A 16,463-nucleotide genomic window follows, 5' to 3' on the forward strand; every position below is an offset into this window, starting at 1 on the left:
GACCTCCTCATTTTCATCTCCTGATACTTGTCACCATATTTTTGGCCAAATTTTGATTCATTTATCACAAATCACTAGCTAAGACGACATTCTCTGCCTTCATATGTTGTTAAAAGCCCCAGCAATAAAAAATTCTGATGACCAAGAAAAAAACACAATATAAAACTAGACTCATATCAAAGATGTTGATGTTCACACAAAAATCTTATGTGTGAATGTGTGATGTTAACAACCCAACCCCCAAAGTCCAAAGAGATTCTATTTCATTCTATAAGAGTGAGAATGCATGCCATATATGCCAGATTCTTTTCTTCACAGAAGATGCATACTCATATTTTATCATATATGTCCGGCACAGTTTCCTATCCCACTTTACTTTTCTTTTTTCAATTTTTGCACCCCTTCAGTATTTTCTTTGACTGGTCCATTTGACCAGTCAACTCACTTGACTGATCAATGCCCATGGCCCTCCCTCACAATGTTCACTTGTACCCAAAGTGCGCTGCTGCAATTGTTGTGGATTGTGATCATCATCAAACTTTCCCATTTCTTGATTCATCCATCAGTGAATTTAATTAGTTGAACCATATCAACATTGCATACTACATCAGGGATGGAGTACACTTAAGAGTATCACATTTTCACGTGTATTACCTACGTCATATATGAAACTGAAAATTGAAAATGACATAGTTTAAAATATATACACATAATTAAAATATAAAAAATTCAGCATGAAACCCCTATTTTCTTTAATATTATTCTAGGTGAAAATGATTTACAATGTAATCTATGAAGATTAATTGTAGCATTGCTCTTTATTGATAAAATAATGTTGATCATTCTTCTTTCTTGAAATGGTTTAAGGAGACTGTAGGCCAAATTTTTCATAGGATCCAAAGGATATCTTGGTGGTCTCAATCATTGTTTGTTTATTATTTCCTGGTCTCTGACAGATGATAACATGCAGGCATGAAAATTTAGGTTGGTACATTGTGTTTCCCGCTGTCTACTCCAAGAATCTTGGTCCATATATGGTAAAATTCAACACATGTAAAGATGGCTACATATGAGCCGTTGGATCTTCATTTGATTGGCTGATCGATCGATCCATCGATCGATCATAAGTGGGTTGCATGTGGATAACAAAAAATCTCTGCTTTATATATTTTGGACTGATCTCAATGATCGATAATGATGTTCTTAATTAATTAATTTGTTTATTAAATAAGCTAATGAGTGTGCTAATTTCGTTAATTAAAGAATGATGGGTCTAGACTCTATAGATAAACTTTAATGATAGAGCAAGAAAGCTGCTGTTTCAAACTGCTAAGTGACAACAAAGGCAGTGTGAATGATTACTACTAGCTAGACCCTGAAATAGAGATGGGATATTGGAAAAAACGACAAAACTGATTTCATTTTCTACGTGACATGCATCCAAACATGCCGTAGTCATGTTGATTTTGATATATGTGAAAAGAATCCTCAATTCATGCAAACAAAGTAGGGTGTCGTACTAGTTAATCCAATCAGATTTTATTGTCTTAATTAGAATGCATACGCGAGTGAGTAAAAGAATAGAGAATTTATGATCTATTTTGTTCGATCTTGGTATTATATATGATCAATTGGATTTCTATGCATTACTTTCAAGAAAATAGGTCACTCTTTACTTGGAGAAAGGAAAGAAAGATTGTACTTTACTATGAGCATCTTGTTGTTAGTGGGAGATTAATCTAATTGAACAAACTAGTACACAACACAAGGGATATGTTGCAAAGATCACGAACTTTCCTCAAGAAAAGCAATTTGTAATTAAATACATAATTTAAGTTTTGCAATAGCAAAAAGATATGATTTGGTTGAAGCATTAAGTTGATATTGGCTCAATATTGCACTTTTTGCGGCTTAACTAAATGTAAGCCAACAAGAATATACGATACAACAAAAATATTATTTTGCAACAAAAAAAAAATGTTGTTAGATTGTTAATTGAAACATAGTTGTGAAACTAAATTGCTTGGTTTAGAATTAGACAAATTGGAGAAGTAGTACGTTTTGGTACATAAAATAGGTGAGCACATGCGAACCGGTCGTAAAGACAAGTAGAGTTGGTACAAAATAATGGGCGGTGTTTGATTATGGTGGTATGCTTTGAGGTTTGATTAGGACAAGTCAAAAAATGTTCTCATAGATGGACCACTAGCTAAGCTAAATAGCAAGCAGCAAGCAAAGAATGCAAATTAAAGCTTCTGATAGTGGGCTGGCTAAGGCAGTAAGCAGACTAAGCTGCTATGCTAGCGATATGTCTATCAACAAAAGAAAAAGAACAAAGAAAAATCAAGATCCTCTGTCACAATCACCATTGTCCCCTGCCTGTCCCAACCATCATTACCCAGTCCACATCATCGATCAGACCCTCAACAACGACACATACAAGAGATTACATGACACAAAATTATACAATACAATACAGTTTCTTCATGTCTTGCAGTTTTATTTTTCATTGACGAGTTCAGTTTTATCTTAATTATTAGGTATAAGAACTTTTATAATACGGTTATAATGTCATACATTTCCCATCCAATTATGTAAAGCTTTACCTTATAAAAATGGTGTGTGTGAAAATGTTCTTTACGCGTGCGGGTAAATTTTTCATTCTCTAATATGTGTATTGCATGAGGTACGTAATTGTATTGTAAATGTTCTCTTCCATCACGTTTAAAAAGCTCTAACCATTAACAACCGAGGAATTTTAAGTTTTAAAATAAAAAAGTAAATCCATTAATTAAAATGTAAGAATTATAAGTGTATTCCTATTTGTGTGGGTAAAATTTGTAATTGAACATTTGAAGTAATCAAACACTTCCTGGCCAAAAAAAAAAAAAAAACTAATCAAACACTTGTAGGATGGACATGGACCCCACTCAGAAGAAGCCAAAACCACCTACCAGTACCTTCTAGTCCTCCTGCTTAGACCAAATCTCTGTTTTCTTTGTTTTGAATGGTTTTAATTTTGGTTTTTGGAACACGAGGATTGTGCTGCGCTGTGGCATATGCTACAGAGAGAAACTGAGAAAAGGGTTTTGATCAGGCGAGGAATTGGGGGTGAGCGCTGGGCGGTGGGGTGCGTAGAGTAGAGTAGACTAGTAGAGCAGTAGTGGTGGGGCCCACAAATAGTTGCATCCACGCGAGAGTGGGACCCACAAGAGGAAGAAGAATATGGGGACTCGTTAGGAGGAGGTGGCTGCCTGGCTGGGCCTCTCTCGCTCTCATTATATATGAAACCGTTGCTGCACAAGAGATTTCAGAAGGTGGGCACTACAAAACATTTCTTAATACTTTCTCTGCGTGCAAGCTAGCTAGCTACCTCATAATCCATAATCTCGTACGGGCACCCCCATCATTACCATCTCTGTTCCTCTCTCTCTCTCTCTTGGCCTTACTTTGCTTTATATATTACAAGGGGTGGTTTGGGCTCTATCAATATCCTCACTTTGCATGTGAAGTGTGAACACTGCCTAAACCCAATCTCTCTCTCTCTCTCTCTCTCTCTCTCTCTCTCTCTCTCTCTCTCTCTCTCTCTCTCTCTCTCTCTCTTTGTGTGGGGTACTCAAACATTTCCTTCAGATTGAGGAGGGTTTGATTGCATGAATGGATCCTTCAAGTGAGCAACACCAGGTAGGAGATGATGATGAGAAGTAATAGCTTGTTACCTGTTAGTTTGTGTTTGGTTCCCAATAATAACATGCTCTTCTTTCTTGATTTCTTAATTTCCTTCACTTTACTTTGCTCTTTTAATTATCTTTACCATTTCTACATATACTTCCTAATTATGGGTTGCTAACTGTTTCTGTGTTTTAATTGGGTTCAATTCTCCAAGAAGAAGTATTGACTTGCAGTGCTTAAAACGTTCCATAAGAAAGAATTGATCTTTTGAGTCTTGTTTTACATTATTCTTCAATGATGTTTCTTCTTCTTTTGTCCTCAAGTACGTGATGGGTACAAAACGTTTTCTTATTGTATGAAACATACACGGTTAATTTGTTTCTGATTTTCGCGGTTAATCGATGATCAAAAGAAGATTTTTTTGTTTGGTTGTGGGGTTTAATATATTAATTTTCCACCAACACATATATTAATCCCTGTCTTCTCTAATTTACTCCTTTTTCTTGTGTCAAGAAACCTGAAAAACCAAGCAAACATGAAATTATATATTAGTCAGTTATTAATTAGAAAGATGTTTAACAGTCTGGTATCTCAAATTATATATTAAGGGAATTTTATTCATCAATATCATATTGATATATGCCTGCCTGTATATATGTGATTGTAACATACTGTAACTTGAAAGCAAAGATTAGAATATTTCTGGTACTAATATTCCTTCATTTTCTGACATGTGGATAAGCAAATCTAGAGTCCTCTGATTTTGTCTTCTAATATTAATTTCATTTAAAATCTTTTTGATTCACTTCAGGAAATGCCAGCTGCCCATTCACTGGACATGCTGGTCTGCTCAAAATCACAGCAAGATCAGAGAAAGCCAAGGCCACAACCTGAGCAGGCTCTCAAGTGCCCAAGATGTGACTCCACAAACACCAAGTTCTGCTACTACAACAACTACAGCCTCTCTCAGCCAAGGTACTTCTGCAAGGCATGCAGGAGGTACTGGACCAAAGGGGGTACACTGAGGAATGTTCCAGTGGGTGGAGGGTGCAGGAAGAACAAGAGGTCCTCCTCATCATCATCTGCATCATCCAAGAGATCACAAGACCAACCACTCACACCCAATTCCAATTCCAACAACAACCCACTACTCCCATCCCTGGCATATGACTCCAATGACCTCACTCTTGCATTTGCTAGGCTCCAACAAAGGCAGTCATGTGGACAGTTGGGATTTGATGATCACCATGACCACCACCTTTCTATTTTGGGAAACCCCACCAGCAACCACAGTGACATTCTTGGAAACACTTCAGCTGCTGCCGCAGCACCTGGGTTGTTTGATGCACTCAGGACTGGGTTTCTTGAGACCCACAACAACAATTTCCAGAACTTGTATTATGGGTTTGGAAATGGGAACAACAACAACAATTTGGGAGATCAGGTGGAAGATGGTGGTGCGGTTGGTGGAGATCCAATGGGGCTGCACAACCCATATGATCATCAAGAAATGACGAATGCAACAACAACAGCAGTGACAGTCACAACAATGAAGCAAGAATTGTGCAATGCCAGAGACCAAAGTGAGACTAACAGAGTCTTGTGGGGATTTCCATGGCAGCTCAACGGAGATGTAAACATGGGTAGTGGTGAGTGTGATGCAGGAAGAGAGAGCTGGAATGGACTTGCTTCATCATGGCATGGGCTTCTCCATAGCCCACTAGTTTAATTAGTAGACCTTGAAGTCTTTAATGTCACACCCTCCCCCCCAAGAAACAAATTAAGAAAAGCATAGGGTTTTAATTTCTTCACTTAATTGTCAGACTCAAGTGTCAGTTTTAGTCCTCTTTTTAAGTTTTGTATCAAGAATATGTCATATGATTCACTTGAATCATCCCCATTCTCATTTCTCTCTTTATTTATTTATTTTTGGTTCCTTTTATTGGTTGATAAACTAATGAAAAACCCAGATTTGCTTGATAACCAAGTCAAGAAACTTGCAGAGGTTGCCAAAGAATCATTCATTCATTTCCATACAAAAGAAAAAGAGTTAGAGAGAGAGAGAGTGAGAGTGATGTTTCATGATTTGTGCAGTTGTCTGAACTCTCTGACTGTTTTAAAAGGAAGTTGTTGCAGGCTTTGGATTTTCGAATGTGGTGGTGTTTTCAACATATTCTGCTATGATTACTTCTTATTTTCAGGTAGATTCTTAGTATATATTTTAATTAATTTGGATTATTAAATTAAACAGGAATTAATAATTGTATTGTAAAGGGGGTTTGGTTTGGTTGATAGGGTTCTCTTCTCCCTAAGCACAAAAATTTCAGTGAAGCATGACTGCATGAGCACCAATTTTGTGGTGGATTTTCTTGTTTTCTTTCTCTCAGCAGACCAAATCCAAGTTAGGAGATTTGGGCGTGAGAGAATAGTCAGAATTCAGCAGCATATCTGTTTGAAATTTCCAAAGGCAGCTGCTGTGTTTCTGGGTTTATTTTATTGATTTCAGTTAATTAATTACTTAATTAATTTAGGAAATTCACAGACTACATCAGAATTTGAGTGGGAAAAAGATTTTTAGTGGCGTTAACGTTACGGTGTGGACACGTTAAACACGCTGACCGTTACATATAACGGACATTTTTTTGTAAATATAAAATATAAATTTGTATATCGTTCAAACATCTACACTGGAAGGTCTCTTTCAATAGTTCAATTGTAAGATAGAAGACGGGAAGCATAGAATTCCAACTTCAATATTATATGATATGGTATTTTTGGACGGACGACATATCATGTCCTAGCCTGCTGAAAATGACAGTGCTAGTTAATGAAAAGGGTCGTCATTCATGAAACATGCCAAAAAATTTTGTCCGCATTGCTTTTATTTATTATATGAGGCTATACCGACTATTATTATTGGTAGATCAGGATAACGCAGTCTCCTTGCTTTCGTAAGGACGAAACTTTCTTTTTTCTTCTTTTTTTATATGAAATTTCAACTCAAAATCTATGCAGGTTTTTTGTTTTCGTTGAAGAAATCTATGCATGTTTGTATTCAAACCCAAAAACATTATTTGTATTATTCTTATAAAGAAAAATTTACATGTAGCTCGCGTATATACTTATTTATTTATAATATGTTTTCACATGTTAGTTATGTGATAATTAATTGTGAGAGATTGAATGTACACACCTATTACATGCAAGTTAAACAAACTATTACATACAAGTAAGCTATAACATATTTACATTGGATTTATTTTAAATGAATTATTGATTTTAAAATTGTGTTAAGTCCAATCATTAATTGAGTTGTCCCTCACTTCTTCAGTTGTTCCTTATGTTCAGTCCCTTAAGTGGGTTCAGATTGCTATGTAAACAAGACCAGCCCTGAGAGTGGGCGGGCCAGACCCAGCATAATATATTGCCTCTTTCAGGAATTTTAGCCGACTAGTCTAATGTAAAAAAAGGACTCTTTTATAGTGTTTCAATCAATTTGACTTATGGCACACAACAACAATCAATTTAGGCTTGTTTTCTAAAATGGATCTCTACTCGCAAGGAAAAAAATAGTAGCCTCTTATATTTTAGTTTTGTCCAGGCCTCCTAATTCCTAGTACTGGCCCTATATGCAAATATATATGTGTATAAATATTGAATGCCTATTATGGCACAACAATTCGCAATTCTCTGTTGATGAGGAGGAAGAGCTAAACTAATGTCTAAGATCACCGGCCTTGTTGTTAAGCAATTCTCTGTTGAAGACCAGCTTGAATACACTAAGGCCATTCTCTATGTTCCAAAAAGGGGTCCATTTGGCTCTCATGGTTTACACTCAACGTCTCTTGCGTCAAGCTCCAAAAGAACATGATCATAAGGTGTGAAAATGTGACAGATATGGAACGACTGGTGGAGAGAGAGATCCTATGGTGATGGGTTGTCTATGGAAAGTGCCTCTGTTTTGGAATTTTTAATAGGTTTCCGGGGAGCATTGAGGTGACGTTGTTGTTGAGATGGGGCAGGTGTTGGGCAAAAGAGATAGGACATGAACATGGTTAGTACCTGCTTATTTAAAGAAATTGATATTGCAGAAGAAGAGATGGATCAGCAACTAACAAATCAACTGCTCCAACAATAATAAATCGACTAGGTTCAACAAACAAAACGTGTTTCAAGCAATAAGAGAGTATGAAATTTTGAATTACTATTAGGAGGAAATTCATTGGAGGGCAAAATGATTAACATTGAAGAGTCAAAACATATGATGGAAGGAAACGAAGAATCATATTTAGACACAAAGAAATTTCCATAAACTAAAACATAAGCATCTGATTATAGTGTGCAAAGGGGGCAGGAGAAAGGGAAAAAAGAGGGGCATAAAATGTAGACAAAATCGTCTCTAAATCAAAATGTTTTAGTAGCACAACAGATAAAGCATTTTATATGAAACTCAAGATCTTGGCTTCTCCTTTTTCTCTTTGAAGAGGGCCAAGAGTGACACGCCTGAAACCTTCACAACCTTGAATCGAACTCCAGGAATATCACCAACAGCATGCCCTTTACGACCAAATCCAGCAATCAGCACCTCATCCTGCAGGTGACCACAATAATCAGTTCAACCAAAACATACAACTAAAACAAAAGCCTAATTATGGAAATACTTTCTCCACTATACTCACATTCTCTTCAATATAGTTCAAGCAACCATCGTTTGGTACAAAGGCAGCAATCTTCTTTCCATTCTTAATAAGCTGGACTCTAGCACATTTTCTAATGGCAGAGTTGGGCTGCTTAGCCTCAATACCACTGTACAATTTAACAGCTAAAATTTGTTAGAACTATTGTTTTAAGAATTATAACTTCAAAGACTGGTTAAAAAAATTAGAAAAGGCATCTAAGTGATTTTCCCCACATTTTCTCAAGGACGATCCCCTTTGCATGGGAAGATCCAGCAAATGGTTTCTTCCACTCGTTTCCAAGATGCGACTTCTTGTAAGACTTGTCAGCCCACCTTTGCCTTCTACGGTGGTTCTTCAGCTTGCGAGCAGCTCCCATTCCACGTGTCTTCCTGTAAAAGTTGATAGCAGGGTTAAGCCAATTATTTCTAGCAGGATGTAGAATCTACGATGACACAAAGATTGACTGTAATAAACTTGTATAAATATAATCAACAGAGCACTTCACACAACTTATGTATACTGTGTGATTCATTCCATTGCATCTAATAACTAATACATGGCAATTTCCAGGCACCAAATCTATCCAATCAAATACATGGGTTTCCATAAGTTCTTTTATTTTGTTAAGTCAGGTTGCAGTCAGTCACGTTTATTTGAGTAATACATTCTGAGTAACATCTACTATAAGGCTCAGCCTGTTTCAACTTTCAACAGAAAAGTTTACTTCAGTGAAGTAGATTTTAGGAAAAATAATGTCTGAAACTATTTTCTTGATTATATTTGGTTATGGACACAAATACACAAGCGGGTAAAAAAAATTTATTCATCTTCTTAAGAAAACATTTCCTGAGTATAAAAACTCGGGATATGAAAACTTTTACTTTTAAAATCGATATGATACAAATTTCCGAACTAGGAAAACTTATCGCAGGACTATTTTCCATCAAAACAAACGGAGCCTTAGGAACTCTAGCAATCAAAACCATCCAGAAAATAACGAGCTCCCAATGCATTAATTAAAATTCGTTCGTAGCAAAGCAAAATATTTAAAGCAACATAACCATATCCACGAATATATCCACTCGGTACTCGGATCCAAACATAAGGGTATTAAACAAAAGATTGAAAAAAAATGGTAGAAAATTTTCCCAGATTCCACTTCACTATAGCAGAGAATTGAAATAATTTCCAGCTGCAAAGGAATTTTTCTTCACCATAAAATGATTTTATCAAACTAGTTTTGCTGAGATTTAAGTAGATTTTATACAAGAAATTCTATCCAGCAAATGTTTTCAGACTAAACAAACAGAGAGTGAAGATTGAATTGAATGGGAAGTAGGTAGTGGAAACTCACCCCATGGTGACCGGACGAGAAGAAGAGACTCAACGACAGCAAACAGAGAGACAGCTTCGGAGCCGCAAGAGCAAGAGGTCACCAGCAATGAGAAACCCTAGTAGGGCTTATACGCTTAAATATAGGTCTTTTTTTGGGCTTGGAAAACAAAAACTAGGAAAACACAAGATGATGGGCCGTTGTATGGGCTTATCCTTAATGGCTCCAAATAGGCCCACTAGAATATATCCACCCATGCCCACTATTTGTGAATGTGGAGGTTGCCCCATTCTATTTCGCTATGTTACCTCATAAAGTCATAAGCCCTTATATGCAATTTCAGCTAAATTCATAAACATGAGCTTTTATAAATAGAAAAAAAATCACACACACACACGCATGAGTGATTTGAAAAGGCATAAGATGCTATAAAACATATTTCTAAATATTTTTAAGGTCACAATATCATGTAATTGACCAATTGACCCTAATTCCTATATGATAGAGTTCAGAAAAAAAGTGAGTTATAAGGTATTTTTCATTTATATAAGTGAGAGCATCTCCGCTGATGTGCCATGACCAAAACATCATTCTATTTTCTCCAATGGTGTGCAACTGTGTAATATAATGGGTAAAAAATTTGAAAATGCGAATTTGTTGTAGTAAATATGATAGATTTTGGAACTGCCAATTTTGGTTCATATTTTTTCATCTATTGGTATAATATTGTTTGTATCCTGGTGGCATTAGAAGTTCTTTTTTGCTTCTCTTATTTGATTAATGTAGGTTTTACTAGTATTTCGCAAAATTGGTGAAAAAATTTGGCCAAATTAGAAGAGCTTAAATTTCTATGAAATCCATATGATTAGAATATTGTCCTATTTGGTAGCCTTGGTGGATTATCATACTCTGCCACATCAAGCTAAAATATAAATTGTAAATTATAAGGAGGAAACTTCCAATCAATAATTAACAGAAAAGGAACTAAGTCAAACAACAGCTCAATAAGAACGGGAAGTAACAGCATGGCTAACCCAGATACTTCAGTTCAATACGTAGAACTGTCTTACATAACAGTAGCATTGTCCTTAACTAATACATACATATACGGCGGGGAAGCTCAATATCCGCAAAAAGCAGGAAAATTCATCACAAGACATTGGGGCAAAAGGGAAATGAACCAGAATAATCCCTGTATTGCAGCTCTACTACACTAGTAATACTAATAGGAGCTTTAGAAGAATACCAACTTTTAAACAAACTGACTATGCTGCTGTACCCCAAACCATGCATCTGTCAGAAGAAAAATAGAAAGGTTGTTATAAGAAAAGAACAACAACAATAGTTGCATGATGAAAACCATAAAGTTGATGTCACCAAACTAAGAATTCAACTTTCAACCTCCCCGGGGGCATTTCTATTTCTGTGGCTTTTTCCAAAAGACCCCAATCTTCTTTAGCATGTTCCCATTTTTCTTCTTCAGCAAATCATCATCAATATCTTCAGAGTAAGGTGAGCCGGTCTTCCCTATTACATGATTATAGCTGCTGTCCAATGATCCAGTTCTCTCCATGAGCTTGCCATTATTCCCTGCTGAAAGCATGGCTGCAGCTGCTTCAGCAGCCTTCCTCCACTGGTCGGACTGCACCTTTAGCCTTCTCAGTTCTGCCTCCATTTCTGCATTGGCTGCCTGTGCTGCCTCCAGCTGTTCAGCCACCCTTGCAACCCTCTTGTTGCTCTTATCTGCCTCCTCCATCACAATCCCAAGCTTCATGAGAGCCTCTTGTTCTGCGCACTTTGCTGCCTCTACTTCTGCCACTACATCATCGTTCACTTTGCTCTTGTCCACTTCACTCGTGTTGATTTCCAATCTCATCATGTCATTCTCTTCTAAGATACTCTGCAATTCTGTTTCCTTATCCATCAAATGAGCCTTCATATCTGCAACATGTTCTTTTAGTTCTTTCAATTCCTTTTCAAGTTCATATTCTCTCTGGCATGACAGGCTTTTCTCAAGCTTTGAATTCAGCCCCTCGTTTTCCTCTGAAATGCCTTGTAATTCAGTTTCCTTATCCATCAGGTTGGCCTTCAACTCTTCAACAGCAGCTTTGGTTTTCTTTAGTTCTGCCTCCAGTTTGCCCTCTTTCTGACTAGATGCAGATCTTATCTGCTCCACCAATTCATGGGCACTACTTATCTGCACTGTGCTCCGAATTTGTTCTTCATGGTATTTGGTCTCTGCAGTTTCAAGAGTAGATCTTAGCTGCTTTACTTCAGACTTCAAGGTGTAAAGCTCTGCCTCAATCTGGTTGGAATCCACGGCCTCTTGCTTTTCTCCAAATTCCTGCTCAAGATCACCGTCACCAGCATGATTTTGAGAAAGGTTGCTGCTTCCATTAATCAGGTCGGCCTTGAGTTTGCTAACCAGTTCTTCAAGTAAATTTACACGTGCCTTTGACTGATCTAACTCTGAAGAAATGGAGTCGTAAGCTTCCATGGCTTTCATGCCATCTACCCTGAGTGCCTCCACTGCTCCTCTCGCAGATTCCAGCTGCAGTAGGGTTTCACTAACCAGTGCTTGTGCTTGAGCTTCTGATTCCTTAGAGTCCTTTAATTGGTCTTTCATGTTCTCCACAAGAGAAAGAGTTTCCGCCAAGTTTCCTTTCAAGCTTCGGAGCTCTGCATTTGCCAATTGTGCATGCTTTGTCTGATCAGCTTCAGATACAGCTACCATTTCAAGTTGTACCTTAAGCCTCTGAATCTCATCAATGGCAGATGCCAAGGCAGCTGAGTCAACTGAGTGCTGCTTCTGCGCAGCCTCAAGCTCGGACTCCCATGCTTGATCCCTTTCTTGTGAAATCTTTTGGAGCTTGATAACACGAGCCTCCTCGGAAACAGAAAGCTCTGGAAGCTGCTTCTGGGATTCTTCAAGCTTTGAAGACAAGGCCAATAACTGCTTCTTGGACTCCTCAGCATCTTGCTGAGCTTGCTTCTTGCATGATTCAGAAGACTGCAGCTGGTTTTTCGCTTTTTTCAGATCCTCCTGAAGTTGAGAAATCTGAGATTCCAATTCAGATATTCTACTTGGCCGCTTCGCCTGGGTAAAGAAAAAAGATGAAGTCTTAGAATTTTCTCTACATCATGTAAGAAGCATACAAAGCATGTGATGCGAACATTTTACTTAGAAAATCCACAGCTGTGACACATGAGGTAATAGGTACTCAAGTAAGGAGGATGTGTGGGCCACAAGATAAAGGAAGACCTTTTCTAATGATGATGAACTGTGAAACTAAAATCATGAAGACATAATGTAAAAATAAGAATAAATGAAGAAATGTATGAAGTGTAAAATGGTATGGTAATGTGCCTACATTAAGACAGAAAAATTTCTCTCCTTGAGAACTAAGAAGCTTCTCTACCCACCTAGTACCAATACTGAATGTTTCTTTTGTATCACCAGAGTTGTATATTCATGCATGACTCAAAAGATGAAACAATCAAACACAATTTATCCAGCTTCCATACTTCTAAAAAGGAAAGAAAAAAGTTATAAAAGAAAACTGTGATGCTAAGAAATTTGTTATGCACATCAAGTAACTTTACCAAAAAATAATCCACCCAGAAAGCAACCTAGATAAGATTTTGCATTCACATTCCAAACAATTTTTCTGCCAATTAAAGCATTTATGAAACCTCTAGCACAAATAAAGCATGAATCCGAGGAGCTCGTTCAAAGGTACCTCAGACAATGGACTTCTGGGGGACCGCCGCTCAGTGACTTTTGGGCTTCTGTCTTTAGATAATCTTCTAGCCTGGCTTGAAGTAGATGCAGAATCAGTGTCCAATGCAGTTGGCCTGAGTTGGCGTACAACTCGAGGGGAGACCCTTTGAGGCACTTCAGAGGAGCCACTTCTGAGAGAAAATTAGCAAAATGACAATCAGCTTCAACAATAACAGGCTTCTAGGAATTAAAAGGAAATAAAAAAACCAATTCTTAGCTTCAGCAGCAGTGAACTTGTGTTTTAAGTAATGAGAAACACAGGTGATGCATGCTGCAATATATGATCCTAGACTATCGATAAATTTAACTTACATTCTAGAGTGTCTAGCAGATAAATGGACTATCCCATTGTGCAGTCCTTGTGACATGTTTAGAATTTAGGAACAATTCTCCACCAATACACACACACACACAAAGACCCAGAAATTACGAAGTTTTTTTTTTTTTTTTTTTAAAAGAAACATTATAAAATTTTGTTACAAGATTTCTTTGAACTACCAGGAAAAATTTATACTACAATAACCTCATTGATTACAAAGAAATGTGACGTCACAATATAATTTCTATCTTTTGTAAGCTAAGAAAGTTTTAGATAATGATACTGATACATGTAATGATAATATTCCCTTCCCATGCTGAAAAAAAAAAAGAAGATAACTTATAATCAAATTGCACATCTAATAAGCCCCATCTAATGTGGCCATGAGATTATGCAACAAAAGTCGCTTAATTGGTCCAGGGAGGAGCCCTTTATGCTCCTTTGATAGCTCCAGTGGGTCCTGCAGGCTGCAAAATAGCTGCCAAGAGGCCCCAGCATAACCTCAAAGGCAGGAGACAACAAGTTGCAAGTTCTTTATTTTGATGCTGATAGATAGATATTGCTAATAAGACCCCTACAGCAGAATTGGTCCACAATTGTTACTCAGGAGTGGAAGTTTAACAAATATATTGGTATATAGAATACATGATACAAGTATGGCTTTCCACAGAAATAGGACAAACCCAAAACCAGATGTAAAGAGTTGAGTTTATAAGAAAAGAAAAAACAAAGAGAGGCTGCTATGATCAGGTTCAGCAGTAAAAATTCAATATATGCCAGGAGGCTAACAACAACATCAATTTCTTGCAGCACTATTGGACCTTAATGCATCCTTTAGTATTATCAATTGCATTAGATCATGCATAGCAGTAGAGGAAGGTACACAACATCATAAATAAGGTTACCTTTTGCCTCAAAAAATAAAGCAACCCCTCATTTGATCAAGCAACACATCAACAGGCCTCTTTATAGGAGGAGAAGAAAACAGTCATAAAAAAGCAATAGAAGTTACCTTGCTTTTGGGGTCTGCATAATTTAGGTGCCTTTTCTAGCAACAACGTTGAGCTGGAACTGATTTATGCTTCACTACTTGAATGCCCTCCGACCCACAAGACCTGCAAACAGTTCAGATAAAATCACAAGCTGGGACAAGGGAATCCAATGTTTTAATGTTAATGCACAAGAAATAAATGGGTTTCATGAAGGACATGTGCTCCTTGTCATCACATAGGAAAGTCATTATGGCAAAGATGCCCAACTATAAATTTAGAACAACTATTTTTTTCCAAACAAAAATAAAATAAAAGAAAACAGAATATCTCAAAAACCAATTAAATGCAAGGCACCATAGTTGCACAGTTCTGACCATGCTCAAGACCCATCATTGTAATCGGCATTGGAGCCACAGCTAGCCAACCGAAATTACATAAATACCCCTTATCACATGGAACATGGGTAATTTATTGCGTTTTCAAAAGAGCGCAGTTTCATATTGGAGAGAAAAAGTTCCCTCCTCCAGTTCTGCCGTGAAATAAAGACACTGATTTGAAATTGTAGAACACAAAATGGTTTTCTCAAACTGCTTAAAGGCTTGTGATGGTGTAGGCGAGTTGAATCAACCACTAATCAGCTTGTTTTTTGGCTTTTATCGAAAACATTATTTTCTCGGAACTGTATTGTTATTTTCCCGCGAAACAAACAGAAACAGATCTCAACCCAACCAAAAAAAAAATGAAGGAAAAAAGCAATAAAACATGGAATCAGAATATGGTTAAAAAAAAAAAAAAAAGGCAATTACTGTAGCTACAGAAAAATTAAAACAACGGTCTCTTTGGAAAAATATAAAATAAAGTAGATTCAACAGCACTTTTTGAGATTCGATTTGTTTTTGAAGTCTGCAAAAGACAAAAAGCCTGCAGTGTTGAAGCTCTTCAGCAAGAAACATTGTATCACTTAGAAGAGGAGCTTCTTTTTATATTCAGATTTCATACAAAAAGAAGTCGAAAAGAAACATCATTACGCTCTGAGACTGTCAAACGAAGTTCTAAAAATCCAGTAAAACATGAAGATAAACAGCAACCAAACAAACCCAGTTTGGTTGCCTAGAAAATGTGGGGAAAGAAAAAGAAACGGAAACCCATTTGAGACTGAAAAAAAAAAGTTTTTAAATCCAGTCAAAGACAGTTTGGCTGCTAAGAACATGTGGGGAAAGAAAATAAACGGGAAACCCATTTGGGCTCAGCTTGGGTTGAGCTAGTTTTTCATCAGGTGGAAAGTCATAACTGGACATCAGCAACGAAATGCTGAAAAATGCATGGGATTGCGATTTTTCTCTCAGTTTTCCCACATTTTCGCAGCAGATAAGCAGTTGAGATTATTTGGGAAAGTTCGCAAAATAAAATGAAATAAAATAAAAATAAGGAAATAATGCACTGTCTACCTTACTTGGTGAACTTGGGAGAGACAATGCACTACTGCAAAAACCAAATGAGGGTATCTTCTTCTTCTTCTTCTTCTTCTTCTTCTTCTTCTTCTAATCTTAATCTTTTGTTGTTGCAGTTTCCGAGGCTCGGATTGCTTTGTTTTGTTTGTTCGGACTTTTGCAGTGGACTCTGTGACAGTGTGTTGTGTGTCTGAGGAGCGAAGAGGTGGGTTTACGAAACGCAGACCAACAGAGGA

At 37.1% G+C, this 16,463-nt stretch overlaps 3 protein-coding genes across 6 annotated transcripts; 1 reads left to right on the plus strand and 2 right to left on the minus strand.

Annotated features, from left to right (window-relative positions):
* Window positions 1-3,339: 3,339 nt before the first annotated feature.
* On the plus strand, window positions 3,340-5,608 carry LOC147296729 (dof zinc finger protein DOF5.3-like). Its single transcript, XM_086240291.1, has 2 exons — window positions 3,340-3,684; window positions 4,484-5,608. The coding sequence occupies exons 1-2, from the start codon at window positions 3,658-3,660 to the stop codon at window positions 5,399-5,401; spliced, it is 945 nt and encodes a 314-aa protein (XP_086096417.1). The 5' UTR covers window positions 3,340-3,657; the 3' UTR covers window positions 5,402-5,608.
* Window positions 5,609-7,934: 2,326 nt separating this feature from the next.
* LOC147296730 (small ribosomal subunit protein uS12) lies at window positions 7,935-9,803 on the minus strand. Its single transcript, XM_086250474.1, has 4 exons — window positions 9,706-9,803; window positions 8,585-8,740; window positions 8,352-8,478; window positions 7,935-8,263 (listed from the first exon to the last, which is right to left on the minus strand). Exons 1-4 carry the CDS (start codon window positions 9,708-9,710, stop codon window positions 8,123-8,125), a joined length of 429 nt encoding a protein of 142 aa, XP_086106600.1. The 5' UTR covers window positions 9,711-9,803; the 3' UTR covers window positions 7,935-8,122.
* Window positions 9,804-10,700: 897 nt separating this feature from the next.
* Window positions 10,701-16,424, minus strand: RIP5 (ROP interactive partner 5). Of its 4 annotated transcripts, XM_086252354.1 has the most exons (5): window positions 16,225-16,424; window positions 14,797-14,899; window positions 13,425-13,596; window positions 11,086-12,781; window positions 10,701-10,977 (listed from the first exon to the last, which is right to left on the minus strand). In XM_086252354.1, exons 2-4 carry the CDS (start codon window positions 14,814-14,816, stop codon window positions 11,102-11,104), a joined length of 1,872 nt encoding a protein of 623 aa, XP_086108480.1. In that variant the 5' UTR covers window positions 14,817-14,899; window positions 16,225-16,424; the 3' UTR covers window positions 10,701-10,977; window positions 11,086-11,101. The 4 variants fall into 4 exon arrangements, with proteins under 4 accessions (XP_086108480.1, XP_086108465.1, XP_086108456.1 ...); XM_086252339.1 differs by having other exon boundaries at window positions 10,701-12,781; window positions 16,230-16,424; XM_086252330.1 differs by having other exon boundaries at window positions 10,701-12,781.
* Window positions 16,425-16,463: the final 39 nt, after the last annotated feature.

Source organism: Dryas octopetala, chromosome 1 (assembly GCF_963921425.1).
Source record: "Dryas octopetala chromosome 1, drDryOcto1.1, whole genome shotgun sequence".
NCBI classification, from domain to species: domain Eukaryota; kingdom Viridiplantae; phylum Streptophyta; class Magnoliopsida; order Rosales; family Rosaceae; genus Dryas; species Dryas octopetala.